Here is a 17,509-nt window from a genome sequence, read left to right as displayed (position 1 = left end):
TCACAGACATTCACAGAACAGCAAAAAGACTGTGTTGGCCATCGTGCAGTTCCCAACTGAGACTAAAGGTGGTGCTCTGCCTTCTCGTTCTAGCCCTTACTATACACAAGCATTCATTTCGTGGGCTGTGTAGTGAGTGCCACAGGTTTTGCTTTTCTGTTGATGATCTTGCTGTTTGATATGGCCCCCAAGTTTAGGGCTGACGTGTAATCTAGTATTCCTAACAGCTGTGATGTACCTTATGGAGAAAATATGTGTGTTAGATAAGCTTTGTTTATGTGCTGTCATGAGTGATAGTGTTATTGACCATAAGTTCAAGGTCAACAAGTCAACAATATATGTTATATAAAGTGACTTTAAATAGAAACTCACATAAACCGGACATAGATTAATACTGATTTGATGACAAAAATGTTGCAAGCAGAAGCTCCCAGAAACTAACCCAGGAGCCATGCTTAGTCTGTGGATTCAATGTTTGAGGTGGTGAATTCATAAAAAATAACTACTGCAAATAATGAGAATTGACTCTATCTGAAATAAAATGAACATTTAACCGAGCTTCCTGTATTTTACTTGCCATTTAGCCCACCCTTTACAGAAAATTTTGCAGACCCCTGATCTATGCTACCGTTAATCATTTTTCAGAAACAAATTTAAGCTTGTTTTCTGGTAACCCCCGTATTAGCACAGCATTCGAGGTCCTCCAGAACTTGACTGCTGCTTTGCTGACCCTCCTCCTCTCTTGCCACTCCGAGGCTCTGAACAAGCCTCTCTAAAGGACAGTGATCCCTTCTTTCCCTGGGCCATTTACTCTGCCTAGCAGACCTTTCTTACTGCTGAGGACCCAGGGCAATGCCACCTCCTCCAGAAGCAACCCCAAACCCCCAGTATGAGTTTGATCCCCTCATCAAAGTGTAGAACTGCTAATTAGATTTTTCTATCCCTCTTCCTTCCTTTTCAGAGAAATGCCATGGGCCTTGCCTCCAGCCATTCAACTGCAGGGAACCTTGTACTCAGCCCTTTCACGGAGAAATAGGATTTACGTGTAATCAAAACAAGTGGCAAAAATCAACTGAAACATGTACCAGCCTTTCTGTGGAAATGCTCTTTAAGGTGATGCCTTTGTGGACTCCCGGCTACGGGAGTCAGTTCTTCAGGAGGCGGTAGAGACATTCTCAGTGTGTTCTCTTCGGTGCGACATCAAGTCTCGGATCAGGACTTAGGCAAATCCAGAGTGGATTGAATTGGTCTCTCCTTCCTTTCTTACCCAAACTCAGATTCTATCCTCTGTCCCCACTCTCTTCTTCTCCCTTTTAGAATCTGTTCCCAAAAAGAGATCTGAGACTCATTTACATAATGGTAAATGCCTGGAGGTTAAAGTTTTAGCTCTAAAGATGGACTTGCATGCTTCTTGGGCTAATCAATTAATCAACGAAATGTTTCTAGAATCAAATTTATTTTCAATTTTTTTTCTAATGCTTTCAATCACTTGACCAAAAGAAAGACGTGTTTGACCCAAAGGAAAAAGAAATTCAATGAATACAAAAAATCTGAGTTCAAATTAAAATACCTTATCTTATGTTCTTTAACTTAAGCACTATGTCCACCTACCTACTCTCCAATCCTATAGAAGCACATGGATCTCACAGTTTCCTGAAACGCCAGCAGTGATTTTGTAAAACGCTTGTTGCAGAGTCTCTGTCACTTAGCATAGATAGTGACATTCAAAAGTGAATTAAATGTAGTGAATTTTTTAAAAGATTTTATTTATTTATCTTTAGAGGGGATGGGAAGGAGAGAGGGAGAGAAATATCAGTGTATGGTTGCCTCTCGTGGGTCCCCTGCTGGGAACTGGCCTGCAACCCAGGCGTGTGCCCTGACTGGGAATCAAACCATGATCCTTTGGTTCACAGGCCCGTGCTCAATCCACTGAGCTATGCCAGCCAGGGCAAATGTAGTGAATTATTGCTTTGACTTATCCGAAGTCACATTCTGGGCGACACTGGATAAAAGCATAAGGAAATGAGCAAATGATTTCTTCTAATTAGTGAACTCGACTTTTTGAAATTGCCCTTCCTTTGTGTTCCTTGTTTGACCTGCCAACCTCTACCCCCAAACCCTCCCCTGAAATTTCATGTGGCTCCTCTTAAAAAAATAGTAATTAGAGAAGTTTTATTTCTATAATTTCTCCACATCTCTGGAGAAAATCGCCTTCCTACAATACCCGAGTTAATGTAACAACAGTCCTGAAAGCAAATTCCAATCAGAAGAGTCAGAATGCTGACTTCTGCAGCAATTTTGATAGCATCTCCTGCCTGTGTTCCACCTCCCCTTACCCTCTCTGCCCTTCTCAGCATCAAAACCACTTTCTAGAACCATGTGTTTCTCTGTCGGATTTCTCCATGTGAATCATTTGTACCTTTAACCCATTTAGTCTTACATAGGTTGGTGGCTTAATCATTTCTTAATAAAACAACAATTTTTTTCTTTAAAAAACAGGACTTAAATAGTGCATCACGCCTTTCCATCGCAGGACCCTCCATACCACTGCGCATCCTTGACTTCCGAGCCCCAGAACCCATAGAGAGTGTGGTGCAAGGAATCCGCAAGAACTGTGTGCAGGACTATGCCTGCATAGTCAATGTCGTGAAATCCTCAGAAGTCACATCGGGAAATATTGCATTTATTGTGGAGATATTAAAAAATATTTCTACAGACTTGTCTGATAATGTTACCCAAGAGAAAATGAAGGTAGGTGTTCTTTGTTAATGCCATTAAAAACTGACCCTTAGTTTCCCCCAAATCTTGCACTTTAACAGTTTTGGCTATATTTTTCAGGATAAAAACTACATCCACCACAAGAAGTGTAACAACAATACAGAAATTTCACTTCAGTTTTTCACATTGATTCATTCTGGTTTATGGAAGTTGTCAAGGAGTGAGAACATTGTTTTTCCACATTTTTGTACAGAATTAATATTTTCAGAAAAATATCACGTGGTGATGGCTGTGAGCAAGCTCATGTCTACTCTAGTGTTTCCAAAGTTTTATTCTGTAGAACATAAGTGTCCTGGAAAATGTTAACAGAGTTCATTTTTAATAGAGAGATCCATAGCATGACAGGCGTAGGGACTTTGAGTTAAACCGGTTTCCTTGTGGTAGGACTTTTTAGAGCTTTTAATGTATTCATGAATATTGGCACTCTTTAAAAGAATGGGGGGCCTAGGGATATGGTATTTCTCAAACTTAAGTTAGAGAATCTACATCCAACCCCCTTTATTAAATAGGTATTATTATTTCATGGGAAACTTGGGCTATACATACTTTATTTTAGAAATGCTTCCCTAGGCACATAATAAAACAGATAAATTTTATCAATGATACATTTTATTTTATTCTTATTTTTAGAATTCTTCTACTTTTTTCCCCTGCAGGTTTACTAGCATAAGATTCGATGAATAGGAAATTTGGAAAGAAATATATCAAATAAGATCAGATCATTACATTCAGAAATTTCAGACTTTAGAAACCAACTTTGTAATATAAAGTGTAAATTTTTAGTATGATATCCACTTTTCTCCATTGCAGAGCTATAGCATAGTGGCCAATCACATCCTTGACACAGCAGCCATTTCAAATTGGGCTTTCATCCCTGACAAGAACGCCAGCTCCGATTTGCTGCAGTCCGTGAATGTGTTCGCTCGGCAACTCGACATCAAAAACGAATCTGAGAAAATTGTGGATGAGCCCTTCATTCAGACAAAGGGGTTTCACCTCAACCACAATACCTCACAGAAAAGTTTCAGATTCTCCAGGCACATTAACAATACAACGGAGGATATCTCAGGAATGATAGAAATTCCGAAGCATGAGCTGGGGAAGCTGCCACCAAATACAACCCAAGCCATCAGCATAGCTTTCCCCACCTTGGGGGCTGTTCTGAAAGAAGCCCACTTGCAAAACGTGAGTCTTCACAGGCCAGCAAATGGTCTGGTTCTTTCGGTGGTTTTACCAGAAAGATTAAAGCAAATCTTACTCACGTTTGAGAAGATCAATAAATCCCGGAGTGCCGGGGCTCAGTGTGTGGGCTGGCACTCCAGGAAAAGGAGATGGGATGAGAACGTGTGTGAAATGATGTCAGATACCAGGAGCAAAGTGAAGTGCCGGTGTAACTACACCAATGCAGTGATGTCTTTCTCCATCCTAATGTCCCCCAAATCTATAGAGAACAAAATCCTGGGCTATATCACCTGCATTGGGCTCAGCGTCTCCATCCTCAGCTTGATTCTTTGCCTGTTCATTGAAGCTATGGTGTGGTCCCGGGTTTGTGTCACAGAGATATCATACATGCGTCATGTGTGCATTGTGAACATAGCTGTGTCACTCCTGATCGCTAATGTGTGGTTCATTTTATCCTCTAACTTTGGCAAAAAGGCCCAGGACCACAAGTGGTGTGTTGCAATGACATTTTTTAGCCACTTTTTCTACCTCTCTCTGTTTTTCTGGATGTTCTTCAAAGCACTGCTCATCATCTATGGGATACTGGTCGTTTTTCATAGGATGATGAAGTCCCACATGATGGCCATTGGCTTCATCATTGGCTATGGGCTGCCGTTGATCATTGCTGTTACCACAGTTGCTGTCACTGTGCCAGAGAGAGGTTACGTGAGACATGATGCCTGTTGGCTCAACTGGGATAACACCAAAGCCCTATTAGCATTTGCCATCCCGGCCTTGGTCATTGTGGCTGTGAACCTACTTGTGGTTTTGGTGGTTGCTGTCAACACTCAGAAGCCCTTCATTGGCAGTTCCAAGTCTCAGGATGTGGCCATAATTCGGAGGATCAGTAAAAATGTTGCCATCCTTACCCCGCTGCTGGGACTGACCTGGGGTTTTGGAATAGCCACTCTCATAGAAGGGACTTCGTTGGTATTCCACATAATCTTTGCCTCGCTCAATGCTTTCCAGGTAAGTTCCAAGAGAGAGACTTATTTTATTCATTAATATGATTAATGAATATTTTAGGTATGACATACTATTATTTTATAATTTGTTATTCTGGTTGTCCAACAGAATTGGCTCTGATTTTAAAATATAGAACACAAAATATTTCTTCCATTTTCCTCCATAACTTAGGGACATTTATATGTGGTGTCTCTCACAGTATTGATTATTAAGTTGCATTTAACTGATCCCCACCTCTCTCCCCACTCATCCACCTATTTCCCTCCTAAAGTTTCAAGGTAAGAAGAAGTCAACCTGTACTTTTTAAGGACTAGTCTTTGGTCAAAGATGTGTGAGGCTACACTCACATGTCATGCCTCAAAACAAGTACCAACTTTTATCCTTTCTCAAGTAATTCAAGAACTCAGTGAAATGGGTCATTTTCCATGGTGTGCTGTTCTTTTTGGGTGTTAGCCAGTCAGGACTTGTCATGCCTCTATTCCCTGTGATGTAATTGCAGGTTGTTATATGTAGAAATAAATCTTACCACATGTCCCCCGATCCCAAGAAAGTCACTTTTCTCTGGGCCTCAACCTTCTCACCTATAAGATAAAAAGATGGATCTAATAGGACCTCTATTGTCATTTTTCTGTAACACACCTAATTGGCATGATTATCCCTCTCCGAGCTGTTTGACTCCATTCTGGCTGCTAAGCTTGTGCATTTGGTAAACTGTCATTAGCTACACTGCTTTCCATACCCATGGGTAACAGACAATTTGGCAAGTTTATAGTCTTAATTATGTTTTTAATGAAGGGTTGGAAAACTATAGCCTGCTGACTGTTTTTGTAAATAGTTTTACTGAAATACAGCCATACTCTTTCCTTTACGTTTTGTCTCTGGCTGTTCTGAGCTCCAGTGGCAAACCTGAGGTACTTGTAACAGAGGCTGTGTGGCCTGCATAACCTGAAGTATTTATTATCCCCTTCTTTGAAGCAAAAATAAAAAAAATTAACTAGTATTTATATAAAATAAATATAACTGCACAACGAAGCAGAAAAGTATTCTTGTTAACATGCCATTATCACTCTATTTAAAAATGTGGTACAAAATATAAATAAAACAAGCTTCAAACAAATGCCAGCTCAGACACATTATATGTCTTATAATTCTTTAATAACTATGGCAAACACTTATTTCACTCTTTTCCTTGCATTACTTTGAAGAGAAACCTTTGCCTTGAGTTTTTTTGTTATATATATTTAGTAAACCAAAAGTTTGTGGGCTCATGTAAATCTCCCCGCCCTTGAGAGAAGACAGATTTTTACCAGTTACTCTAGTGGCTAATGATCTCATCATGTTTTTACATCACAATTTAGTTAATCCTCAGAAAGTTTTGTGGTTTTGTTCAGATCATTTATTTTCCTCCTTTCTTAACAGAAAGAAAATACTAAAACAATTGTGACTCATATGTTAAAATTTCAGTCTTCTGATCAGTGTTTCTTCTCCATAAAACTGTCTATAGAAACCCAGGCTTGCCTCCATTCTTATGTCAGGATCCAGAATTTTCTCAAATCTCAATTCCCAGCTTTGGAAAAGATTGCCTCCCAATTACTGGAACTCTGTAAGCAACTAAGTACATCAACTCGAGGAGACTCTGACTTTACCAGTTTCTGGAGTTCTCTTTTATGCAGAAACTTCTTCCACCAACTCCAAAACTCTAGTGTGAAATTAGTCTAGAATACATTTTATTTTCCCAAGACACATTCCATGATTGTGACTTTGAGCTACAAGATCCCATACCATGCCTTATTGTCATCATGAGTGAGGACAACTATCTCAATATTTGGGAAGAAAATGCACAGATTTAATAAGATCAAAAACTCTGTCCTACATTTATAGCCATTTAATGAGTATGAATAACTGCGGTGCGCAGACACAAAGGTGATCCTCTTTCTTTGAGGCATGCTCAAGAAAACAGACCATCCATCTCATTTTATTTGAATCAGTAGAAAGTAAAGTTTCTAATGTCTTTTGATAATGGTCCTGGAAGATATCTACCAGAGAGTTACTAATAAAACAGCTGGGCTATTGCCTGCACAACTGCCTCTCATACTTCTGCTGAATTTTGCCACAGGGGTTCTTCATCTTGCTGTTTGGAACCATTATGGATCACAAGGTAATTTGAATTTGTTACTCATGGTAAATGATTTCCCCGATGGCCGGGGGACGCAGGAGGATGAAGCAGGTTTGATCAGAGAGCTTTGTCCATGGGAGTGGGGTTTGTAGGGGTGGTTCAGGGTATCAGCTGCGAGGGGAGAGGAAAGAGCTCTGTTCTCTCATTCCCTGCACTTCTTCAAGTCAACAGGAGGCTGCACATGAGTATAGCTGGTGAAAAGAATACAAACTATAACCGCAATTTTAACCTTAATCGTAAACCTTGTTACAACTACACCTCAACCCTTATCTAAGCATTTCTACTTGCCAAGCATTGTGCTAAGCCATTGGGTGGTGCTTCTGCCAGTGTTACTGGTTTCACGGTTTCAGGACAGGGGTCTGGGCATTGGGGATATTGTCATTTCTACACCGTCATTGCTTCTTCAGATAAGAGATGCCTTGAGGATGAAGATGGCTTCACTGAAGGGGCAGCCAAGAGTAGCAGAGGTAAGCTGCTGCCTTTCAGTCTCAACACTAGAGGGTCAGCGTGCTCAGAAGAGTCACACAGAAAAATATTATAGCTTAGCACTCAGGATTTGTTAGCAAAGAGAAGTATCAGGGCCTACCTTCATTCGTTCATTCCTCCATTCAACAAATATTGGAGTATCCTGCTAACAGTTACAGTGAGCAGAATACACCCCTAAAGAGAATTTTACACATTGGGCATATTTCAACCTGACATTTACTACTACTCATAGGGGTAACTTGGATCCAGGATCACAGATTCATAAAATGCTAGTGGGCAGAAATGAGACATGAATGATAAGTGAGATTCTAGTGTACCTCACTCATTTCACAGGTAAGGAAAGCAAGGCTCAGAGTACTTGAGATTTGCCCAAAGCCACCCAGCTCACAGTGAGAATTAACATTTTGCTTGCAGGAGTGGTTCAGGAAACCATACTCTGTTGGACTGGAACATCTGTGTACTTATGGATCTTGAAGGTGACCTTTGTCATCTCTCTAAATGCCAAGGAAAATTGCCACTATTGCTATGTTAATTAGAAAGAAGTGATTTACTCAACTGTTTCTAAATAAGAACTACTTCCTTAAAAACACACAAATAAAAAATCTCTGGACACATTGGGAATCAGCATTAATGGTTATCTAGGATTAAGTGTGACTTTTAACATAGTTCACCAAGTCAATGACAGCCATTTTCTTCACCTTTTAACATCTCTGAAATTGAAATGTATCTTCCAATCAATGGCATGTTATAGTTTAATTGGCAAGTTGTTTTTTTCTCTTTTTCTTTCTTGGTGGAATATAAAAGCAATATTGAGCTTCTGATGTTAGTTTCAGTGAAATATGATAATTTAATTCTGTGTAGTTGTGTCAGTCTAGGTTTTTCTCCTTGTGTCTTTATTTTTACATGTTTATCTCTAGGCAGGCATTTACATAAATAATGTATGTGCATTTTTGTCAATGCATTGCTCATTGACATTACAGTTATTTTTGTTCCTATATAGAATGCATCGTTAAGCCCAACCAATGGATCTAAGTTAATGAATCGTTGAGGATGAGATGTAAGTATTAAAAATTCAAGGAGAAGATTCACTTGCAAGTTGTGACGGACCACTCAGTGCCCCTTCTGAACATGCTCTTCCCTCCTCTGTGACGCTGGGGCAAGCAGGAAGGGAATAGGTGCACGTAGCTTTCAGAGCTCAGAAACTTCTTTATTGCCCAGCTGGTACACGAAAATATGCACCTCTTCTTTCAAAACCTACGTCATCTCAATTTGCAGGACAAGCTCTTAAACGCACTTGTCTTCTATCCGCAGTAAGAGGATGCTCTCATCACACCTGCACTGCTACAGGATATACCTTGCTGTCCACAGCGCTCACACACCTAATTCCATCTTGGCAGTGAGTGGTGGCACTTACAATAGGCCAATTGTCCGAAGGAAGACTTAATTGATTTCAATTACAGAACAACAAGTCTGTCTCTCCCTAACGAAGTTGCCCTACCACCCCGAATCATTCCTCAGGGGGTATGAGTGGAGTTGTAGCAAATTAGCTGCCTGCTCATAGCCAACCTCTGAGACATTCCTACACAGGGGAAATTAGGGGAAAACAAATAGTAGGCAGCCACCAAGGGGGAGACGTCACAAAATGGACGCCAGAGGCCTGAGGGGCGGTAGGGAATAGAGAAAAGTGGGTTAAGAATGATCAGTCTTGATATGGTTTTGTCCTGAAAAGTTTTGTGGTTTCCTGTATGGATAGAGATGGGCCTCAGGTTTTGTTTTTGAGCACCACCTGGCAACGGGCACATCCTCTTTTACGTCCCTTTCCTTTCTGAGTCATGGCTCATATATTCAGCAATGGGACAAAGCAGAGGCAAATCTCACGGAACTAAAGAATCCTAAAGGGACTTCCTGTGTTAACAGACAGTACAACCCGAAGTGCTGGTGTCCCAGGGAGAGGGAGGGGGAGTAAGAAGGAGGGGGAGTAGGCACTGTTATATACACTGACGGGCCCATGTGGGGTGCTGGGAAACCAGAGGAAAACACTGGATTATTATCCTGAATCAATCATCCTGACATTTGGATTTTTGTATCAGAACTTTAAAAAGGAGGTGGGAGGATTTCGTGAAACTAAACAAAGTTTGGTTTACTTAACAAAGGTTAACCCTTCTAACCTTTGCCCATTTTCTAGCCCACGGGGCTCCTTTGTGGTGAAATATCAGTATAACTTTCCCTGATTAGTCACAACCTGAGAGGTAGTTCAGGTGATCTATTAAAGTTAACCTTTCCATTAAGGTCCCAGTTGGAGCCGTGCAGTTTATTCTACTGCCTCAGATGGAGACCCTCCTGGGGATGGTATATCCAGCCATTCTGGAGAAGAGAGGCATGGTTGGAGTCTTATGCCCAGCTAGTGGCTGTGATGAAAGTTGGAGAAAACCAGTAGAGGCCAAGATTGGGGACGATGCTGCTTAGTAGAACTGGGGAGCTGCACAAGGCTGAGACCCTTAGTAGGAATGAGTGTAGGTAGGAATGCACCGACAACTCTCCCCAAAGAAACCCACGTAATTCTTCAATTTACATGTTTGAGCCTACGAGGTGGGGGTGAATCAAGGGTTACGTTTTTTCAGCACACCCCCCTCTGTTGGCCCAGGGCTTACTGAATTCTCTCAGTAATCGGGCTGTGCTTCTCACTTCGGGTTGCATGTGGTGTTAGAAGGATTCAGAAACAACAGACCGTACTAGGACCCAACAAGTGTTGAGAACAGGGACGACAAATTCACACTAAGTGATCTTCCCCTGTCCAGAACGGAGAGCTGGCAGTATGAGGGAGGTCTTCCAGCAGATATCAGATATCAGGCATCAGCGGTTATGTAGGGCAGAATTACAACTCAGCACTATGGTGTTGGTGGTAAGCGCAAAGCAGGGTCATAGCCCAGGGCAGAATTAAACCACAGGGTAAAGGTCGTATTTTAGACCTTAATTTAGAATACAAAATTGAAGACTGACGGGGTCTCAGGAGGTGCGCAGAATTCAAAGCAGGAGGGAGGTCAGGACTGGACTTGCAGAGATTTGAGGTTCCTGAAGGTGGTGGAAGCTCCTCATACCCCAGAGACTTAGGATTCTATTGCTCTTAGAAACTTGATGGGGACGGGCTTGTCAGGAGGTCCCAGGTTCAGTGAAGGATGGCAAAGCTGTGAAAAACGGACAGTTTGCTTCAGGTATAGATTCTCAGTGGGAGACCCCCATCTTGGGAGGCGGGGTCAGGTGGAGAACCCCATTTTTATGATGAAGCAATAGGTATATTGCGCCCTCTGCTGGTCATATGAAGGTCGGACCTTTCATAGAACCCAAACAGAGCCAGTTTCACCTAGAGCCATCTCAGGTTTATGGCTCCATTCCCTTAAAAATCTCTTCCACATATTTGTTATGCCAGAAATTCACCTGAAAGTTTCCACTCTTTATTACACCTTGAAAAATAACACTGTTTGACAAGTACCCAGAGAGAAGCAACACTGTTCTCTACGTGAAGTTGTAAATGCTGAGTTGCAGCCCTTGTAGAGACCAAGCTCAGGGAGCAGCAGAAGAGGGAGAGCAGGCCCCGTGCACCGACTTCAGGGTTCAGGGAGCAGTTTGGGGGGAAGGCTAGGGCACTGACCAGCAAACCTGGGAAAATAAACTTCCTACTGTGTGACCTTGCGGCAATTGCAAAATGACCCCATGCCTCCATTTCCTCATCTGCAAAATGGGGCTACTAAGAGTACCCACCTCCCAGGATAGTTTCAGGATCCAACGAGCTAATAAACATTAAAAACTTGTAGAGTAGTGCCTGGTTCAAATGAAATTATCAGTAAATGCCAGCCGTGTCATTCTTTCTGCTGACCAGTGCTTCAACCATTTTGCCTAGGTTTCCCCATTTCTCACGGATATTCCATGTCCTGGACTGAGAATTGAGCTCCAGGAGAAGGAAGGTGGGAAGAAGAGAGACAGCTATGCTCCCTGGGAGACTTTCTCTTCTTCCCTGGAGCAACACCTGAGCCCTGGGTGTGAAAGTGTTTCCTGAGGAAAAGTTGAGGCTACCATTTGGTGAACCCCAAGGCTTCAAAGAAGCGGATCTATTGACCCTTTGACCTACCAACCCTTTGATCTACCCTTGACCTGCAAGACCTTGGCTTCTTGAACAACCTTGCCAAGATTAAGACTGCAAGCTGTTGGACAACCTCTGGAAAAGCCTGAGGCCATCGAGGCCCTGCTGGACTTGATCAGCTCTCACTCCTGGGCGGCAGGCTCCGAGCCTCCAGAGGCTCAGTCATCCACAACTCTGGGTGGACCCTGGTCATGTAGAGGGAGCGGGGTTAGATTTGGTTTCAGAGGTAGGGTTGCAGGTGCGAGTGGGAAGGCAGGTGGCAAGAGAAATATTGAATCTTCTTTGGAGACAGCTAAGTCATGGCGGGTTTCCCAAAGATAGAGAGATAGAGAACAGAAGAGAAATGAGAGGATTTTTTAAGGTGTTTTTGATTTTAGACTATTTTAAACCTTGAGTAAAATTAATTTAGCTCCTAGGACATTAGTTTCCTCATTTGTGAAACAGGAAAAATATCCTGGTAGGTATTACTATTGTTGTTTTTGTATGTGTTGTATGTCTGTTTAAACCACTCTATAAAAAGAAGATTCTCATTGTTATTTTAGAAATGAAAATGGAAATATTTATCTTCCACAACTTCTTCATGTGTGAGTTTATTCAAGGTGGGCATTTCCATTGGTACTACAACATTCTTGGGTATCAATCCTTTTATCAGTGTACCTGAACTTACTGATCAGATTCACAGGAGGCCCAGGGATGCAATCCTACTGTGTACTGGTAAGGTGAGACTTGGAAATACTTGGCAAACAGCACTACTGTCCTTCAAAGATGTCCAATGAAATTTCTATCACCACTTTGGTTTTAAACAGCAAACCAGTCAGCAGGGCTGAAGATGGCCACATGGTCATGGGCAGAGCGATTTGATCAAAGCCAAAACGTAAGAGCCACCTAGTCATGCCTTTTCACAAAACAGGCCAACAAACGAGTGCGTACCGCTTTGCAGGACCGCTTTCCAAACCTTTCAAGGGCTTTCAAAGTACGAACAGTTTAGGCACAACACAGGGACTGGTTTCAAACAAATAGTAATTATTCAAGTGGTAAAATTTTCCAGTTCATTGGAAATTATGTTCCTCTTACAAAATCAAAATAAATTGTTCATAGTGAGAAACATGAATCTAACTTCCAGATTTATAGACGTTCCTGAGCACTAATTTATTGACCAATATTTCCTTCCTGATTCCTGCCACTATAAAAATGACGTTCATTTCTCTCAATACAAGGTCTAGAAACTCCAGAGCATCATGTAATTCAAGCCAAATAATTTCCTTTAGATCAATAGATCCATTTGCAACCGTATATGAGGTTAAATTAATAATTTCCTAATGCTGATAGCATTTAAAATGAAACTCAACCACCAACTTACACTGTACATAAAAGTAAACTCAAGATGGATAAAAGACTTAAATATAAGTTGTGACACCACAAAGTCCAAGAGGAGAACATAAAATTTCAGATATCCCAAACAGCAATATTTCACTGATATATCCCCTAAAGCAAGGTATATAAAGGGAAGAGGAAACAAATGGGACTACATCAAATTAAAAAGCTTCTGCACGGCTAAAGAAACCATCAGCAAAATGAAAAGGGAACCAACCACATAAGAAAATATTTTTGCCAATGATACCTCAGGCAAGGATTTAATCTCCAAAATATATAAAGAACTCACACCAGTCCACTCCAAGAAGACAAACAATCCAATTAAAAAATGGGCAAAGGGCCTGAACAGACACTTCCCCAAGGAGTGCATTTAGTCCCCTTTCTTTCCCATATTTTCCTAAACCCTTCATCTTTTCAGTGAATATTAAGGGGAATGTGGTGCTGAGTTTAATTAGTTCTGTAATAACAGGACACATGCATTTCTAAAAATTACCATGCAATGCAAAATTGGCAATAAAATTCATAGAATATATAGGATAAATTGGTTTAGGGACATAACATGCCTAGCATGCACCTTGAAGATAAATTTTCACTTAGGAATTTTTCTCTCCTGGTAATTATCACCTTGGATACAATTCAGTGACTCAATGTTTGTACTCCCACTAAGAAATCTATTTTTCATTTGCATTATGTGGTCAGGTGATATTTTCTCATCTCTTTCCTCCCTCCCACCTCCAGTTAATTCCATTCAAAGGTGTGGCTGAAAGTCTACAAACAGAAGAGGTGGCCTGTACCGGATATTTGGTTTCCCAACCCAGCTCTCCAAGAGCTAACAATCTGCTCGGGGAGTGGAGAATTGGTTTCCAGAGAGATGCAGGATCTTTGGAAAGCAGCCCATCAAGGAGGGGCACTGCCGAAGCTGTCAACCAGAGAACGAAACCCGTGTCCGGACGTTTTCCCACAATTTTCTCTGGCAGGGGGTCGGTCAAGATTTAACAGTCTTCAATGTAGGGTAGGATGAGCCAGCAAAGGAGAGATTTTACCTGATAAAATGGATAACACTGAGACTTACTAAATAGGAAGCAATCAAGTTACAGAAGACATTTTAAGACAGTGGGTAGAACCTGTCGTTCAGCCTCCCAAATGGGCTGTGAGAGTCAGGGAGCGAAGAGCATCAGTACCGCAGCCTCTGGGTCTGGAGGGTTTAGTGTGGGGTAGGTACGGATTGAGGCTTGGCTCTGGGATGCCTGCACTACATAAGCAGTGTGGGCCAGTAGAAAAGGACAGGTTTTGGAGACAGCCAATGTGTGTTTCAATGCTGTTCTTTTCATACTCTTAGGGGTGACATGGACAATTTATTTAGTCCCCAGCAGTCATCCATTTTATGGTAATATAAAGCATACCTTATGCTATTGTGGAGAGTAAGGAAGATGATGTCTATGAAAGCGTTCGCCCCAGTGTCTAACATATGGTAGATGTTTCAGAAATGTTAGTTCCATCCTGGCTGGGTGGCTCAGTTGGTTGGAGCATTGTCCTATATACCGAGTTTCCAGGTTTGACCCCTGGTCAGGGCACATACCTAGGTCGCAGGTTTGACTCTTGGTGGGGCGTGTACGGGAGACAGCCAATCAATCTCTCTCTCTCTCTCTCTCTCCCCACTTCCTCTCTCTCTCAAGTCAAAAAAAAAATATCTTCAAGTGATGATTAATTCTTTTTCTTAAGAGAAATGCTAGTTTCTCTGTCACTCTATTTTTTCAGGGATGGGAGTGTGAGTGTGGGACAGCATTCTCTTTGAAAGTGCTTTTGGCTCTGTGCACAAGAGGGCTAGTGGCACAGAAAGGAGAAGTGAAATCAAGAACCTATGTGTCAGAACTTTCGTTAGGTTCATGAACAAGACTCAGAGGTGGCCTTCAAATGTTCTTCTAGCAGGCTGACCTGGCCATAGGGTAGACAAGGGGAGAAGGTTTCAGAGCAAGGACTGTGCTGCAGGAATAAGGATTATAACTGCATCTGGATCCAGGTGCAAGAGAGCCAAGAATGCTATATAGAATAACAATAATTTCAGAGTAACAACTCATGGAGGAGATATGTTCCATTTTTGGATGACTTTCGCCACTTAATTTCACAACCCAAAGCAAGTTTAATGGAAGATTAGTGTAACAGACCTCTGTATGCTAAATAATCAAGAGTGCGCAAAGGATTCCACTGGGGAGAGAGTTGGTACACTGACAAAACAGGGAGAAGACAACCCACTGAGACAGAAAACATGAGCTGTGTTTCGAGGCATCCAGCTTCCCTGTCTCCGATTCTCTGGCAATAAAAGCATGAGCCCTCCCCACGTGCTGTGCAGACTGAGCTGTGCCCCCTAAAATTCATAGGTTGACATCCTAACCCCCACACAGCAGTATGTATATGACTGTATTGTACTTGAAGAAAGGGCCTTTTTAGAAGTAATTAAGTTAACATGAGGTTGTAGGAGTGTATCTTAGTTCAACATGGCTGGCATCCTTATAAGAAGAGTACTTCAGGTCACGTACCAGTCCAAATGAAGGATCATGGGAAGACACAGGGAGAAGACAGCCACCTGAAAATGAAGGAGAGAGGCCTCAGAAGAAACCAGTCCTGTGACATCTTGATTTCAGACTTCCAGCCTCCAGGGTAATGAGAAAATATAATAGATTTCTCTTGTTTAAGCCACCAAGTCTGTGGTATTTTGCTGTGGCAGACATCACAAACTAATACACATGCCCAGAGATTTTTTTAAAAGGCAATTTTTGTAGAACATTGTTCAACTCACAGGAAAACTGACAGGAAGGTACAGAGATTTCTCATAGACTTCCTGCCCCTACACATGCACAGCCTCCTGCATTATCAACGTTTCCCCAAGAGTGGGACACTGGCTTCCGCTGGTGGGCCTGCATTGACTTATCCGGATCACCCAAAGGCCATAGTTGACACTAGGGTTCACACTTGGTATTGTAAATTCTAACAGTTTGGACAAATACACAATGGCATGTGTTATCATTATCAATATTATACAGAGTATGAAATAATAATATAGCAACATACCAATAGCAGGGCAGATTTTATCTAAGTCAAATCTAATCCAAATATTTGTTGAAGCTGACTCTTTGCAAAGAGCATCAGAACAGCTAGTCGATTAGATATGGATAAATAAGATGTGATTCCATACTGCAAAGAGTTGGTTGTGAAAATGTGTCTCCCATTCATATTACCAAGGCAACCATCTGGAAGAAGCCTTTCCCTTCAGGACCAGCACACTCCCTCCTCCAGCTGCCTGGAGTGTTGCTGGCTGACAGCTCACAGCTGAGTCCCTACCTAGGAACTGCCCTCCAAGGACTGAAGGAAGCTGCCTCTCCCCAGGTTATGCCAAAATCAGCTTGCATCTAAAGATTGTGTGATGTGGCCTATATAGGCCCAGCCAGCTCCCTTGCCCAAATTTGGAACATTTCTGAAGGACCACCCCAGCTCCAGAGCTTCCTGTGGGATTGGTGGAGGCCTCTGTTGCAAATGCATCCTCCTCCACCCTCTCCCGCTTCTCTCAGTCTCTCGTGGGTGCCCTCAGGAGTTCTCCCCAACAAACTTGATGCAAACAAATCCCCACCTCAAGGCTGCTTTCCAGGGCATGTGGTCAGTGATATCATTCACTGTCTGCTACTTTTATTGATACACCAAATGCTGTCCTGTACTCAAAGTGGAAGTAATTGACAGTCCCAATGTTCTGCATGGTGTACTGAGGGAATATTGGCAAAATTTTTCTAATATTTAATGATGTGTTGTGCCCTATGGAAGTAAATCTCACTTAAAAATATATGTAGCCACATGGCAGCCAAAGTAATCTGGAGTCTAAATATTTCAAGTTACTCTGCCATTATCAGAGACCTGCCAATCAATTACCTTCCAGGCTGCTAGGACCTTGTAAAGAGAAAGCACAGCCCTTGACCTTGAGTATTGCCACACTAGATGATTATATTCTGGGATGCGATTTTTACCTGAGGGTTGAGCAAGCAGTTTATGAAGGAGCACGGACCAGTGTGAAAGCAGTCTAGCACTCTTGATCTTTAGAGTGATTATATGGTAATGAAAAACAAGGAAATCTCAGGCTCTAGAAACTGCCGTAAACTAGGAAAGCACCTGAATGCTACTAGTCATCTGAACGGAGGAATGCCATGACTGTCCCATCCAACCATTTTCTCACCTGTCACTGAGGACCAAGAGGAAGGAAGGCTGGCTGCAATCCGGAATCTCGAATTCTTTGACAGACTGTTGTCAGAAGCCCACAAAGTAGAACTGCAGATGGGTGCTGCGGCAGTTCCTCTTTCTCACAGGCTCCTCAGTGTGCAAACATG

The 17,509-nt window shown here is 42.0% G+C and overlaps 1 protein-coding gene and 1 long non-coding RNA gene across 2 annotated transcripts in view; one reads left to right on the top strand and one right to left on the bottom strand.

The window, feature by feature from the left end:
- Positions 1–12,261, top strand: part of ADGRF4 (adhesion G protein-coupled receptor F4) — a 23,545-nt gene extending 11,284 nt beyond the window's left edge. The window contains exons 4-10 of the mRNA XM_037054592.1: positions 962–1,113; positions 2,500–2,751; positions 3,589–4,968; positions 7,082–7,123; positions 7,549–7,608; positions 8,628–8,684; positions 11,526–12,261. Coding sequence (XP_036910487.1) covers positions 962–1,113; positions 2,500–2,751; positions 3,589–4,968; positions 7,082–7,123; positions 7,549–7,608; positions 8,628–8,675 — 1,934 coding nt within the window. The 3' untranslated portion in view covers positions 8,676–8,684; positions 11,526–12,261. The remainder of the gene's footprint in view (positions 1–961; positions 1,114–2,499; positions 2,752–3,588; positions 4,969–7,081; positions 7,124–7,548; positions 7,609–8,627; positions 8,685–11,525) is intronic.
- Positions 4,168–17,509, bottom strand: LOC118992606 (uncharacterized). The gene is made up of 3 exons (XR_005067655.1): positions 17,359–17,509; positions 5,492–5,546; positions 4,168–4,219 (listed from the first exon to the last, which is right to left on the bottom strand). It is a non-coding gene; the product is annotated as an uncharacterized LOC118992606 (long non-coding RNA).

This window comes from Sturnira hondurensis, unplaced genomic scaffold (assembly GCF_014824575.4).
Source record: "Sturnira hondurensis isolate 20B ecotype Veracruz unplaced genomic scaffold, ASM1482457v3 Scaffold0000880, whole genome shotgun sequence".
Classification (NCBI taxonomy): domain Eukaryota; kingdom Metazoa; phylum Chordata; class Mammalia; order Chiroptera; family Phyllostomidae; genus Sturnira; species Sturnira hondurensis.
The sequence above is the reverse complement of the archived record's forward strand: the minus strand, read 5'-3'. Positions and strand labels throughout refer to the sequence as shown.